Genomic DNA, 15,755 nt, shown 5'->3' on the forward strand with positions numbered 1-15,755 from the left:
GCTGATAAGTTGTAGTTGTTCATATTCCATGTATATGTTTATATGCTGATTCTTTTCACTAGCTTACCCTTTGTTGTTTCCATGTGGTTTGGACTGCGATGATCATACTATGTATGAGAGCAGAGCAGGGATAGGGTGGTGGCCAGTGGTAAGTCTGCAGCTGGCAGGCGGAGCTGATCCTTGTTGATGTTTTGTTGTTTCAGCTACTTGGTGTAGTAGCTTTGGAAGTATTTTTGTACATTTTGAATCTAGTCAGACTTGAACCATGTATATATGTATATTCTAGACACTATATGTATATACTTGTTCCTTTCTGTCCGGTTTTTGGGTGTACTGTGTAGTGTGTAGTGACCAGCCGGGTCGTTACAAATAACATATTTGAAAGTGACTAATTAAGACAGTTATGCAATATCAACCGGATTAAATGTGATATTTTTACTAATAGAGACACCAATAGGTAGATTTTATACAATAATGTTTGATAAATTTCTTAATAAAATTTGAATATAAAGACTAAAATAAGATTTTTTGAAATTATAGGACTAAAAACAACAATTTTAAATTTGAGGGACCAAAAACAAATTTACCTTAAATTTGAGAGACTAAAAATATATTTAAGTCAAAATATATTTATAAAAAAAATCTAAAATATATTAAAGTAAAAAAAGTGTAATATATTTTAAATAATATATATATATATATATATATATATATATATTTATTAACAAAATATTAAAATCACTTGTATTTCACGAGTTAGGCTTAATTTTTTTTTATTATAAGGTGTATTTTTTTTTTATTATAAGGTGTATTTTAAAAAGAAAAAGGTATGTTTACTATGTTGGTAGCAGGCCCACAAAGCTGAGCCTATATAATATACCTAGCCGTACGCCCAATCGCCAAATACATCATTCATATGCTAATTTGAAGGCTTATAAATAGTAATGTTGACCGAACATCATGAAATTGGTCATAGAGATGAAATTTGACACATTAAAAAAGAGAAGATCAAAAGTAAACATTTTAAAAATAAGAAATCAAAAACAAACTTTTACATAAATAAAAGATGTTTAGCCCAAAAAAACAATAATCTCATCTCTTCAATGGAGTTTTAAAATATATATAAAATAGGACAACACAATTTTAAAAACTGGAAAAACAAATTAAAAAAAAAAAAAAGTAAAGACAGTAAAAGTGAGTTAACGTGGGCGTTGGTTGAATGAGTGAGTGGAGATGGAAGTGAGTTAAAGCTCATGGTCTGATTTTGATCTCTCTTCCTTCTCTCGCATTTCTCATGTTACTGTTACTGTCTCTGTAAACAGTGAACATGTTATGTCCATGCTTTTAGCGATTCCCTTCTGGCCCTGTTATTATCACTCACACTCACACACTCACATTATTTATTTCACTTTAAATAAACTACCGAATCTCTTTCATTCGAAAATTAAAATTCATTAAATCCTAATCCCTCCCTCTATTATCTGTCATCATCTCTCTCTCTATTTAATAACTACAATTATTCCTTCTCACTTCGCTAACCTCCTTTTCTTTCTTCCTTCTCTCTGCTCTACATTCCTGGGATCTGCTGGCTTTGCTTTTAAAGGTACGATTTTGGGAACTGGGTTTTCTTTCCGTTTCTGTTTGAGTTTCAAATTCTCTTCTGTTGGTGTTACTCAATACTCATACACTTCTTCCTGCTTCACTTTTTTTTTCCTTTCTTTTTGCTCTGTTGGAGAAATCCAAATCTTGCTTTTAGTGAATGCCTTTTCATTTTTTTAGTTTTTAGCATAATCGCATCTGATTATATTTTGTTTGGACGTGGAAGAATAGAAATGATGTCAAATTCATGGCTAGGAGTGTCTGGTTTTGTTGTGTAGATGGAATAAGCAGCATGAGGGGTTGTTAACGAGGATGTGTTTTGAAAAAGTAAATCAATAAATAAAAATTGAGCTTTGCCTTCAGTTCATATTGTGTGTGTTGTGTGATCTTTTCAATTTCGCTAACCTTGTTCTATATGCGCAGACTATTTTCACTTCCACCTGATTTGTGTCTTGAGTGCTCTCTCACTGCATCTGAATTAGAGGGAGAAAGCTTAAATTTTGTTATTATTATTTGTACATTAGTAGAATTTCCAACAAAAAGGATCTTTTGGAGGCACTTTGATGCCATTCTGAGATGTTCTGTGCTTACAACTTAAAAGCCTTTTTGTTGTCATATTTTGGTTAGAGCAAGTTATCTAAGGAAAGTAGTTTCAACTTTTGAACAGGGCAAAATGACAGATGCAAAGCCAGATGCACCCTCGATGGCATCATCATCGCGAAAGCTTCCCGATTTCAAGAAGTCTGTCAAATTGAAGTATGTGAAGCTTGGTTATCATTACCTCATCACTCATGGAATGTACCTGTGTCTTTCCCCTCTTGTGGTGTTGATTGCTGCTCAGCTCTCCACCTTCTCCCCCCAAGACCTGTATGATCTTTGGGAGCATCTACAATACAATTTGATATCTGTTATTCTTTGCTCAACACTCCTTGTTTTTCTGTCCACACTCTACTTTCTAACTCGTCCTCGACCAGTGTATCTTGTCAATTTCTCATGTTACAAGCCTGAAGAATCCCGGAAATGCACGAAAAGGATATTTATGGATCACTCTCGGTTGACTGGTTCTTTCACAGAGGAAAATCTTGAATTCCAGCGGAAAATCCTTGAGAGATCTGGCCTTGGAGACTCCACTTACCTTCCTGAGGCTGTCCTCAACATTCCTCCCAACCCTTCAATGAAAGAAGCTAGAAAAGAAGCTGAGGCTGTGATGTTCGGTGCCATTGATGAGCTATTAGCTAAAACCTCTGTCAAGCCTAAGGACATTGGAATTTTGATTGTAAATTGTAGTCTGTTCAACCCAACTCCATCACTTTCGGCAATGATTGTCAATCATTACAAGCTTCGGGGTAATATAAAAAGCTACAACCTTGGTGGGATGGGTTGCAGTGCAGGGCTGATCTCAATTGATCTTGCTAAAGATCTTCTCCAGGCCAATCCCAACTCCTATGCATTGGTCATTAGTATGGAGAATATCACGTTGAACTGGTATTTTGGAAACGATCGATCAAAGCTTGTTTCTAATTGTTTATTTCGAATGGGGGGAGCTGCAGTTTTGCTTTCCAATAAAAACTCGGACAGAAGAAGATCCAAATACCGATTGGTCACCACGGTTCGCACTAATAAGGCAGCTGATGACAAGTGCTTTAGCTGTGTAACCCAAGAAGAAGATGCCGATGGCAAGGTTGGTGTTACTTTGTCAAAAGATCTTATGGCGGTTGCAGGTGATGCTTTAAAAACCAATATCACCACACTGGGGCCTCTAGTACTTCCAACATCCGAGCAGCTACTGTTCTTTGCCACGTTAGTTGGGAAGAAAATTCTCAAGATGAAGATCAAACCTTATATTCCAGATTTCAAGCTAGCTTTTGAACATTTTTGCATCCATGCTGGTGGTAGAGCTGTTTTGGATGAACTGGAGAAAAACTTGCAGCTATCCCCTTGGCATATGGAGCCATCAAGGATGACTCTTTATCGTTTCGGAAACACATCCAGCAGTTCGCTTTGGTATGAGCTAGCTTATACAGAAGCCAAAGGGAGGATCAGAAAGGGAGATAGAACATGGCAAATAGCATTCGGTTCTGGATTCAAGTGTAACAGTGCCGTTTGGAAGGCTCTCAGGACAATCAACCCTGCTAAGGAGAAGAGTCCTTGGATGGATGAGATTGACCAGTTTCCAGTCGATGTTCCTAGGGTATCTTCCATTTAATCAATGAAATTTTAAATATTTGTGTATCACTATCAGCATTAGGTTGTAGCTGTTGGACTGGTGAAAATCTCCTGCAAAGTTGTTGTAATACATTGTTAATTTCAGAGTATTGTAGGGTTTTTATTAGGCCAAAACTTATATGCAATGTTGTTCCTTAGGTGTTCTTGGTGTTGTTTTTAATCTGAATTAGAGTTTTAACTTGGTAACTTATGTTGATATTTAATGCAAATCTTTAATATATAAATTACTGAGATTAAATTCCAATTCTGATGGAAGAAATTTTATTGAAGTTTTAAGTTTGGGGGTAGATTTTGTTAAATCCAATCTAGTCAATGGGAGGTGCTTGATCTTTGGTTGTCGTGAGGCGTGTTTCTCGTTGGTCTGGTAATGTAATGCGTAGGGCATCTGAAATGTAATTCCAAATTTCTCTAATGAAATTGGAATTGAACAATTCCATTTCAATTCTTTCATAAGGTGATGCTGAAAACAAAATTCCAAGGTAATTCTTGGTTAGTTATTTGTATCAGCATCTGTACACAATTCATGAGCTATATGAGGTGATTTTCAGCTGCATGGCTATCGTATACCAGTATCTGAAACATATAGCTCTTGCATTAGAATATTGCATAGTTCTCCGTTTCCTCTATTAATATTCTTTTATGCATGAAAAATAAATGAAAAGATGTCCTTTTTTCCTTTCTTTTTCCAACTACTATTCTTTCTCTCTCAAGCAAAGGAACAATTCAATGGTTTTTGTCTCTGCTCTGGGTGGCGTGTTTGTTGCAATCCTTTCTTGACATAATTCGTCTCTAGTGAAGCATTAGTGCAAGCAAAATTGACATCCAAAGACTTTGAAAATAGGAGTACAGACGAGGCTGGTTTTTCTTTGTAAGTATTTGTAAGGAATGAAAATAAAGTAAAATGAATCGATTTATTTTAAAAGTTAAAATTTACTTGTGCATTTCAGCTTTTAGAAAAATTGGATGAAAAATCTTCTGGAAAAATTAAATATATAAGTTAACTTTATCTGAAGAGAAAAGCTTGATTATTTTAATTTTTTACAAGTGATTATAAAAAATATATATTCAAATGGACAACTCGAGTGATGTCAAGGAGAAACCCTTGAAAACATAGGTCAACACTTTTTTTAAGATCTCGTTATGTTAAAATCAGGAAACGAAATTATAGAAAAATGACTATTAAGTGATTTTTTTTAAAATCATATCCCACAGAAAAATCTTCATAATTTTGCTTATAGCAACTTCAATTTTTGTTTATTAATAAATAAATAAAAATATCAACAAAATTAAAGTTTACTGTAGTAATTAATATCCACCTTTAATATTTATTTTAATATTTTACAAATAATTGTAGCGAAAGTAAAATTTTAACTAAAAGATAGTAACAAAAACACCGAAATACGTCGTAAAATGAACTCCTACGTTAGTTACCGATGATCATAATCAAAGCAACGTAGCCACGGTAGTTACATTAATACGATTATGACCATCTTTTCAACATAGTATTGTGTTGTCATACGACAACATGCCCACGGAGGTTAGAATAATACCATCATGAAAACTATCATTTTCAATTTCATTATCATTATGTTGTCATACGACCACTACCACACCATTGATTTGATATATACACCATTGCTACATATTTGTACTGTACGTCAAAGGTAGGTGATCAGTTAACTTTCCATTTTGAAATTAGTGTATCATAAAATATGTATCCGTATTAAACAACTTTCATTCTCCATTTTTCATATTTCCTCCCTATTCTCTTTTTATTTTTTTACATTTCTTTATTACCAAACAAGAGATACATACAAGCATGAAAAACTTATCATTTATTATTTTATTGTCTCTACTCCAAAATAATAGTCTTTTTAGCCATTTATTTTCGCTTCCCAGAAACAATTTTTTTTAAACTATGCCCTTATATATGATTAAGATAATAAATGAATACTTGCATTGAAAAGAGACCATAGTCATAAAAATAACATTTTGAGTTCTCTTTCAAATTTACTCCTATCTATCTTTTAGGTTAGTGGTTGAAAAAGTAGGGAAAATTGTAGAATAATTTATGAGAACATAATTAATTAAGAGTATTTTATTTAATAATTTATGACAACATTAGTTAATTAAGAGTATTTTATTCTAATTTTACATTAATTGAGTAAATCTTAATGTGTTTTATAATCTTAAGCAATTGATAATTTTAGAACGGAAGAGAATAACATTTTTTTTATTTTTGTTTTGGTACAAAAGACTTCTAAAAACACTTAAATATTGTCCAAGTATAAAATAATTAATAGTAAAAAAACTAGTTTCATGACTCTAAAAAAAAGTTATAGACTCATTTGCACATGTCCAACGTCATTTTGGAATATCTTATTTGAATCCCAAATTTTCTAACTTGATCACCTTTTCCATTTAAGAAGTCACTAAAAAAAATTATCCCACACACTTGATCACTAGGTTCTTTTTTCAAGACTGATAAAAGACGAGTAGGTCTAGGTGGGATTAGTCATAGACCAATCTTATTATGTCTTCAAGTCGACATATAATCAAGGAATGTTGAACCTTCCTTCTTTCATAAGTGATGTCAAATGACACAACCCTAGTTTAACTCGTCTTTAAGTGTCACTTGAGGTTAAATCCAATAAGATACACAACATTCAAGCTTCAAGTATGAAAGCGTAAAGAAGCTTAAACATGTCGGTTAATAAATTGACTAATTCCTTATAATAATGTCTCAAGATTATACTTAAGTAGATATAACTTTATTTTCATATATATATTGCTCTTTAAATTGGTTGAAAAATGAACATGAACATCTCAAAATAAATATTTAAACTTAGGTAGTATAAAAAATTAACCCCTTCTATTAAACCAAACTTGGTGTGTGTAACATTTTTTTTTTTTGAATCTTTTACAAGTGTATGTAAAAATACTCCTAAGATTTGCTTAAAAGCATTCATAAAAGAGAATAAAAGAATATTAAAAATTTTATATAACAAATCTCTTGTATAGAAAAATAGTTTAAGTTAATCATTCATACATTGCGAGTATAAAATTTTTTACATCGGCAATTAATCATATCTTTTAAATTATTTTATTTTATTTTTATTTTATTAAATAAATAATTAACATAACACTATTAAAAAATATGATTGATTATTAGTAAAAAAGTTTTACAGTGACGATATATAAATGATTAACTCAAATAATTCAAATAGAGAGAGATATTTACGTAAAGTAAAAAATGTCTCCTCTCCCATTAAAAGTTGTGCATCCAATCAAGGCTTGTGCAGATAAATAATAAATACTTTACATTTGTTGAATAAACAGGGGTGGGGAAGAAGGGGAAAATTGTAGTGTTAGACTCACAAAAAGTGTTGTATGTGTTGAGATAGGAGTTATTATCTGGTCGTGTTCTAGGCGTTTAAGTACACCAGAAACATTGTGACAATAAATAAGAGTATCGTAGCTTCCCAATGGAGGAAGTTATTTTTATCATGCAACCATGGATCCCACCAAATTTAAAGAGAGTCGTCTGCATGGAGAAAAAAGCTTACACCGGATGGCAGATGCAGATATGTCTCCAAGACCAACAAATAATAAATAGTCCCAACAGCTTGATGGGAAAGGAATTGAAGTACAATAAGAGAAATGGCATGATTGCTTTCTTAGCATGCAATTTTCCAACACATGAAGGATAGTAGCAGAAAGAGAAGGCGCAATTAAGAACAAGTTAACCAGGAATAGTCCTCAATTAAGAATAGTAGCAGAAAGAGAAGGCGCAATGAAGAGCAAGTTAACCAGGAATAGCAGGTCCTAGTCATTGAAAGAGTTGTGGATATGAGGAATGGCAGGGGCTAGGGTAGGGTGGGGGGAGTAAGAGTAATCCCTCTCAGTAGCAGTGGCCAGTGGCCCCCACTCTGCCATCAGCCCTCGTCCAGTCGTTCTTCACTTCAAAATCTGCCCTACTGGGAACTGCAGTGTACATTACTCAACGGTTAATGCAGCAACAGCAACCAACATTCACACAAAATTTCTCTAATAAAATGTTTTCGCACAAAATAGAAATGCTTTTTGAGAATTTCTTCTATAGGAAAAAAAGACCTGTTTACTTTTTAAATGCTGCTAATCGCAATTGCATTTTCACCCCTCCTTCTCGCAATATTGTAGTTAACCCCTTCCTCACTCCTCTGACCCCCTGTACTCTTCTATTTACTTTTCTACCTTTTCAATGTTGCATAAAAAAAATATAAAAAAAAAATTCAAACTAACTTTCTCATTCTTCCAAAAATTTAATACACCCAAAATTTTGACACACTCCCGCCTAAATATTCTACCCCAAAAACTTTAATCCATTCAAATTAAAAAGAAAAATCAGGTTACAATAACATCAAATTTACAGCCATACCCATTTGTTGGGCTAAGCACTAAACCTGGATTCTTCTGTATAATATAGCATTAGTTTTATATATATTATCATTTTGTAAACACGTAAAATCAACCCACTCATAATGACGGTAATTAAACAGATATATACCATAGATTTCTACATAATTATACCAGATTGCAATAAAAGCGTAAACAAACAAGAACATTAGAGCGAGATTAATATTAATAGAGCAAACACTTAACGTTTACGCTGCCTGGTTCAATTCCCTATTTTTCATTTCAAATACTAGACAGCGTGTATAACCCAGGAAAATAAAAAATATATATATATATATATACTAGAACTTAAGTACCGGCCAAAATTGGACTGGCCAGAATCTATAGAAGCCGCTTTCCAAAGACCATGATTCTTGAAGTATACCAAGTCATTTCCTATATTCCATAAACTCCCATGTCAGAAATGAAATGAAAGCAAACATAGAACTTATTTCAGCCAGCTGCAACAAGCTCGATCAATTCAGTAAATCTCAAACACAAACTAAAATTTACAAAATTTAGTTTACTAATCTCGTACATAAGTAGGCACTTGATCTAGTTAATTCTAACACTGCCAGACAAAATGCACGACTATTAGCTTGACTCCTCCACAGCCTCATCCTTTTCTTTAGATTTCCCTTCATCTGTTATATGAAAACCCTCAATCTTGCGTGAAACCTCGTCTGCAGTCACCTTCACCTTTTCAATTGATCCATTTGCAGACAAAGCCTCCGAGTCATCGAGAGTCAATGGGCCAGTCTGCCATATTCGGATGGTTCCATCCTCAGATCCTGAGGCATAGGATTCTCCACCAGGAGAAAAACGAACACAGTGGACAGGACCATGGTGCCCCTTGTTGCATGCTGCCACAGATAGATCATCAAAAACATATTTCCACACACAACACAAGATCAAAATGTTACCAAAAAAAAAAAAAAAAAAACTAATGGTCAATAGCTCACCAATCTCATTGCCTGTATGAAAATCAAAAACATGAACCCACATATCTTCTCCACCAGCTACGAACTTGTTCCCATATTTAGGCTCCAATGAAACTGATTCCACGGTGCAGGGCATATCATAGCTCTTCACCAATCCATAGCTAGAAAACAAAGGTAACTGAGATGATAAACCATATAAGCAGATTTGGGTAAAGACATGGACCAACATGGCTTGGTACTTACTAATTAGCATCCCAAAACTTTACAGTAGAACCATCAGCAGTTGTAATATAACGTCCATCCTGACTCACTTCAGCACTTGTCACAGATGACTTAGTTTCAAGTGTCTGGACTATTTTACCACTTCTCACATCCCATAACCTGTGAAACATCTACTAGATTCAGAGAATATATAGTATCCAGTATATATATATATATATATATATATGTATATATATATATATATATCTTAAAAACAAGAAAGCTAACACACAATACACAAGCTCAGCATCAAACAGCTTAATGGAGGATATACCTGACACCTCCCATATCAGTACACGAACTCAATATTGTCTGGTCACTATGAAGCCAGGCAACAGTTCTGACAGAACCAGGGGATTTATCCACTTCTCTGGGTGGTGCATCAGGCCGATTCATATCATAGATTCGGAGAATTTTCTCAACTCCCCCAGTGAGCAAAAGGTGAGTATCCTGATCCCAGGTGCAAAAATATCAATGCAAATGAAGATGTAAGCAATTTTAGGGGAAATACATATAAAGGTGTTCATTACATCCACTAATTTCAACATCATCTATAATAGAGATGGATTGAAAAATAATAATTGCGAGACATGTATCAACAGTTTCTATAGCAAGGGATTGGTATGGCACAATAAAAGTAACATTTAAACACAAATGAGATATAAGAGTGTTTCCATAATGGATTTTAAAATTTCAAGGAACTTAAAATGCATGAGAATTTAATTACTTTAAGTAAATTCCTTTTGTTTTTAAAATACTTTGTTTGAATAAAGCAATTCAACTTACTTTGTATTTCAAATTTTTCGTTTAGACATTGAAATTCCTTTACAACGTGTTACTTCACATTCCTTTACCAAGTGTTATTTGAAATTTCAACAGTTTGCTTGAAAAAACAATACCCCAATAAAATTCCCATCAATTTATAAATTATTTTGATTTGATATCCAAACAAGTCATTTTGATGTATGATATTTAAAGTTCAATTCTTCTCTCAAAATTAACCATCCAAACACACCATAGGCATAAAGTCATTAGAAGAAGAAAATTGGAGTAAAGGATATATTCTAAAATAAAGGGACATAAAAACTATGCTCAAAGAATTAGACAAAACTTTCAAAGTCAAACCTTAGTACAATATCAACCTAAAATTTAAAAACAAAACGGATAGATCCATATAGCTAAGAAAAAATTCATGAAACCAAGCCACCTATTAGTAATATTGATATTATTTAACAAATTCTAGGCATATCAGTCTTGATAGCCCCTCCATATGTATTTGCCCATCCATTCCATACTATCAAATTGGGAATTGAATTGAAAAATCTATTTTCCAAATTGTAAATCGAAATTTGGATCAACTAAAGAAGTTTTATAATTTTTATATGACAATGATCCTTAGACGATGAACCATACCTCTTAAAAGTTAAACAACTAGTAATTCTTATGAAAATGTGTCTCATAAAAGATAAAATAAAAGATGTTGAGTCTTGTAATATTTATAAATATGTTGACTTTTTTAATTTTTATAATGAGTGTTAGATAAGTGTTTAGCTAATAGGTGTTAGTTCACTCTCTTGGCTCATGTCCAAGTCATGATGAAAAGGTCCTCAAATTGTATCAAAGGGGTGCCCAAACAAAAAAATAAAAATTTAATTGCAACACAATGGAGAGGTGTCGAACTCGTGCCCAAAGTGTGCCGGGCAAGTATCGCACATTAATCAAACAGAAATCCTAATTTTTTCAGCCACGCCCTTTAGATTCTGTCCATGACAGCTGTGCAACACAATTTTATAAATTGGAGGAGTGTTTCACCTCATATCTACCCACCACCACCTACACCACCGGTGCCACAACACCAAAGGCTGATTATCAATGGAGAATCCACATGCCCCCACACCACAATTGCTGGTCTTCCATATCTATAAAATCATCTGTGCAATTATTAAATAGCTGTTAATATTGCATTGCAGACTTGCTCAAATCTGCAATTGCAACTCAGTTGCAGCGTGCCTTCCGAAAAAACGGCTATTGCAGCTGATAAGGGTTTAGTAGTTGCAGCATATAGCAACATCACAGTTTTGACGTGTATTTGGGACTGCAAATGACTTTTTTCCCTCCTAGTCCTAGTGTTACACCCCCCCCCCCCCCAACCCCCCATGTAAAACCTATTAGACTTCTCCCACACGTCTGTTCACATCTTCACTAAGGATCAAGGAAGGACTCATCCATCAGAATTTGTTGACATCCTGCATCCTGTGCCAATTTTTATGTATTTTATTCTTATATGCATACTGCTAAGTTTTTATACATATATAATTGATATATTATATATGCAACTTTGACTATTTGCACCACGTCATGTTATCTGCTATATGTTATAGTGGACTATTGGCTTTCTACCATTTTCCACAATCCGCAATTGATAACATTGATCTGAGCACATTTTCAGAATTCAACTTCATAGACCTCTATGCCAACAAGAATCCGGCCACACTCACCCATCGCTGCCTGATTGTTGTCCTACAGTGACTGTTTGCCTCCCTGACACTCTGAGAATGGTTGTTAAATCCAAGCTGAATCCTCTTTTATATCAGAATTGTGTTGTGTCAGACAAACTCACAATGTAGAGAGTTAATGAGTTAAACAGAAGTTTGAAATATTCCACATAAAAGCCAAAATCAAAATATTGAATGGGGAGTTACACTACTTTTTGTGTTGCAACCATAATTTTGCCATGCTCCTGTATATTTAAGGAGGGAAAAGGGCATCAAAAGTGCCTGCGATCTTGGTGCAACAATGTCCAGCAACCTAATGGAGACCTCTGACAACCACAACCAGTGACAATCTGCAGGACCAGACCTTCAAAAAGTGTGACCGACCTGCAACAATCTTCTGTCAAAGATCTGCAACAAGGTACTGATCATCCCCTTATTGTTCTATGTTGTGCCTCCCCTGTTGCATGTGAACTAAACCTACCGCATGAAGAAAATTTGAATCTAGAGTTGTGTGGAATCAATTTAGTGTTGTGCCTACCCTTCATCTCCAGTTGTGCTGGGTTGTGCCTCCCCTCACTAGTTTAGAAAATTTTAATTAACCACTTCATTACTCACTTAAGAGCTTGATTAACCACTTGATTAAGCTTAACTTGTTCACAAATGTGTTCTATCTGATCACTAAATTGCCTTCACCTTATGAACATCTGATTTAGTCATTTACGTATTACTTTAAATTGTACTATAACACTTTGTTATTATGGTTTGCTTTATTATTAAGTTGGAATATTGGATATTTATTATTCTATGGTATTCTATTTTGTTTGAATACTGTAGTTAAGTATTTTAATAGTTTTTTGTATTTGGTAAACTCTTACAAGTTTATGCACCATGAGTATGCATCATGAGTATGCATAAACTCTCAAGTTTGGTAACATTTCCGTTGAGATATGTATTGACTTGGAAATGCAAGAGATTCAAAATTCCTAAAATTAAAATTTCAGCATGCAATTCTTGCAGAAAAATAAATCCCAGTGTCTTTGCATCAATGGAGTGAGTTGCACCAAATCACATGAATTGAATCACAATTCATGTGATTCCCAACTACCATATCCATTTATTTTATGTTTTCATAACTCATTGAAATATCAATTTCCCACATTCAGAAATAGAGAAACAGAAATCATAATAATCTATCAATATGAAATTAACACTGTCAAATCTACCTCAGAAAAAGCACATGCTCGAACAATGTGCTTATGCTCAAAAGAGTGCAATTCATCTCCTGTTAAAGCATCCCAAACTTTCCTGCACGTTAAACCAAAATTTAACTTGTAAAATATAATCAATGGATTATAACCTCAACAATACAATACAACGCACCACACTAATTACTGTGTCTAAATTGATCACACGACTTGTAAGTTGTAACAAGCAATGCTGAATCAAAGGCAAACAAAAAGAGTGACTCTCATGTGCTACTGGAAAGCAATAGCTAATACATGCGTCATATACGTTACCAGGAAAATATAGCTGCCTACACTACCGAATACTTGAACACAACTGCCATAACCCATGGTCGTGTTCCTAATGTGATAATAAGCAAATAACATGAACGTGGCCAACAACAGAGTGTGAAAGAGAGCACAGACAAGCAGGTTTACAAGTAAATACATTACTATGAACCCCATGCCAATTCAATCAACTTCACGTCTTTTTCTGTCAAGGCAGGTGATAGGTCAGTGTGAGCTAATACCGAGTAAGCTTAACAGTTTAGCATTGAAAAGAAAAATCATAAAAATAAAACAAAATGACATACGTTGAGAAATCAGCAGAAGCAGTTGCAGCACGTAAGGCATTAGTATCCAAGCAGCAACTCCACACAGCCCCTTTGTGCCCTTCAAATGTTCCAATCCAGTCACCAGTTTCTCCATTTCTGAGCATAGGACTGGAATCTGAACACCAAACACATGAAATTTTCCATTATAATCGCACATGAAAATGGAGTGTCATTATTTAATTGCGTCTCACGGCGGCAACAATACCCTAAAACGGTTTGTTCCTTAATTGGAGAGCTAAAAGTGAAAGTAAGGAAGGAACCCTGAGACATGGATACGCATTCAGAAATCGAAAATAATTTCAGATCCATAAAAAGCAAAAGTGGTGGCGAGAGCGTACCCTTGCTTGCACTGATGAGGAAAAAGCCATCGGGCGTAACAGGACTGTAGAAGAGATCAACGACGGGGCGAGAGTGGCCGTGGCACACGAGGGGAACTGCTACCTTTTTCTTCTCCATTCTCCAAAACTAATATTGTGATAGCTGAAGCTTAGTTAAATCGAAATGATAATTATTATTATTATAAAGAAAATTGATGTGATTTTTTGTTACGGAAGTGTGAAACCCTAAATCTACGGTCACTATAGGTGTATTGATCGATTATATGGGTGTATTGGTGTTATTGTATCTGCGTGATAGTGAATAGAGAAATTCACACCAGAGACTGAAGTGAAGATGGTGTGCGGAATTGGGATCGAAAGGAAATGGTAAAAAGGAAAAGAATGTTATATTATTAAACTGGTGAAGAAGGAGAAGAGGGTGGAGCGTGGAGGATAGGCACGAAGCGAGGATACTTTGCCTTTGGATCTGCCCTTTTCTACTCTTGCTCTCAGATGGATGGACGTGGACATGGACCCCACTCCCACCCTCCAACGGATTTTCAATGGGCCTAGGCCCAGCAGATTCTTCAAGATAAGGATTACATCTTACATTTCAATTCATCGTAGCCTACTGACCTTTATGTAATAAATTTATTTATTTTTAAATAAAAGTGGTAGAGGTAGAATAATAACATAGTTTCAATATTTCTAAACTAAATATTAATGATATGGTGTAACCGTCAGTATAGGATCACTTAACAAATTTACTAAATAAGACTAAATTGTAATATAGAAAATTTGAAGAAAGGCTCGACGGTGAAAAAAAAAAGAAAAAAAGTGCAAAATAATATAAATAAGCCCACAATTAGGGGCGATAAAAAAATTATGGAGTTGTCCAAGCTCGTGAAACCCAAAATTAAAAAAATGAAGAATTAAATAGAGATTATTTGAATAATGAGTTATTTTGATTTAAAAAAATATTGAAAGCAGATAAATGTGCTCGATTTTGAATTAAAAAAAAATGAAAATAAAAAATTGATGGCACATTTGTATTTTTCTTTTCCTTAACATGAAAAAGTGTTCTTTACCTCTTATCTTGTTTTATCTTTTCTCTTGTTATTTATTTCTTCATCCTCTCTATTTTCTTTCTCCCCCGTCTTTGCTACTCCACCATTTCTCCCTTACTCGACTTTACCTTGTTTAGTCACGCCTTCATTTTTCTTGTCGCAAATCTGTTGTTGGGCAGAAGGCCTTCCACAACTAAGGAAGTTCTAAAGAGGAGTGTCCATTAGGGTTTTGCAAAATAGTTTCTATGAAGGAGTTAGGAGCATCACTCAACTCATTCCCCTCTATTGCTCTAATCTGCCCCTCCATTGCTCCACTCTGCCCTCCCCCTTTGCAGCTCTACCTTACCCATGTGTGTTTTCCTTTCAATTGTCACAAAATTAATGAGTCTAATAAACTCTGTAAGCAAACCAAAAATACCCATCTACTAAACCTAACCAATTTGAGAATCATCATTGGATTTCTCTGATGTAATAATCGGTCGGTTACAAATTAGAAGATAAAGCAGTTTGGGTTTCATCTATTTTGGAAATTCAACCTTGAAACCATTTGAAACCAACTGTTGCTCCGACCTACCTAC

At 34.3% G+C, this 15,755-nt stretch overlaps 2 protein-coding genes across 3 annotated transcripts; one reads left to right on the forward strand and one right to left on the reverse strand.

Moving 5' to 3' along the window:
• Positions 1-1,285: 1,285 nt before the first annotated feature.
• On the forward strand, positions 1,286-4,069 carry LOC109812129 (3-ketoacyl-CoA synthase 11). 2 transcript variants are annotated; one of them, XM_029274142.2, is made up of 2 exons: positions 1,286-1,603; positions 2,023-4,069. In XM_029274142.2, exon 2 carries the CDS (start codon positions 2,273-2,275, stop codon positions 3,803-3,805), a length of 1,533 nt encoding a protein of 510 aa, XP_029129975.1. In that variant the 5' UTR covers positions 1,286-1,603; positions 2,023-2,272; the 3' UTR covers positions 3,806-4,069. The 2 variants fall into 2 exon arrangements, with proteins under 2 accessions (XP_029129975.1, XP_020231605.1); XM_020376016.3 differs by having other exon boundaries at positions 1,287-1,603; positions 2,267-4,069.
• A 4,561-nt stretch (positions 4,070-8,630) lies between these two features.
• Positions 8,631-14,588, reverse strand: LOC109812103 (uncharacterized). Its single transcript, XM_020375979.3, has 7 exons — positions 14,132-14,588; positions 13,773-13,908; positions 13,180-13,261; positions 9,736-9,911; positions 9,444-9,581; positions 9,222-9,361; positions 8,631-9,122 (listed from the first exon to the last, which is right to left on the reverse strand). Exons 1-7 carry the CDS (start codon positions 14,247-14,249, stop codon positions 8,854-8,856), a joined length of 1,059 nt encoding a protein of 352 aa, XP_020231568.1. The 5' UTR covers positions 14,250-14,588; the 3' UTR covers positions 8,631-8,853.
• Positions 14,589-15,755: the final 1,167 nt, after the last annotated feature.

This window comes from Cajanus cajan, chromosome 5 (assembly GCF_000230855.2).
Source record: "Cajanus cajan strain Asha chromosome 5, NIPB_CcT2T_4, whole genome shotgun sequence".
NCBI classification, from domain to species: domain Eukaryota; kingdom Viridiplantae; phylum Streptophyta; class Magnoliopsida; order Fabales; family Fabaceae; genus Cajanus; species Cajanus cajan.

Bases quoted from the DNA above. Each gene is read 5' to 3' on its own strand.
- LOC109812129 (XM_029274142.2), top strand. From the start codon at position 2,273: ATGACAGATGCAAAGCCAGATGCACCCTCGATGGCATCATCATCGCGA.
- LOC109812103 (XM_020375979.3), bottom strand. From the start codon at position 14,249: ATGGAGAAGAAAAAGGTAGCAGTTCCCCTCGTGTGCCACGGCCACTCT. The intron at 13,909-14,131 runs GTACGCTCTCGC...TTTGGTGTTCAG, and splicing joins CCTCATCAGTGCAAGCAAGG to ATTCCAGTCCTATGCTCAGA. The intron at 9,582-9,735 runs GTATATCCTCCA...GATGTTTCACAG, and splicing joins ACTGATATGGGAGGTGTCAG to GTTATGGGATGTGAGAAGTG.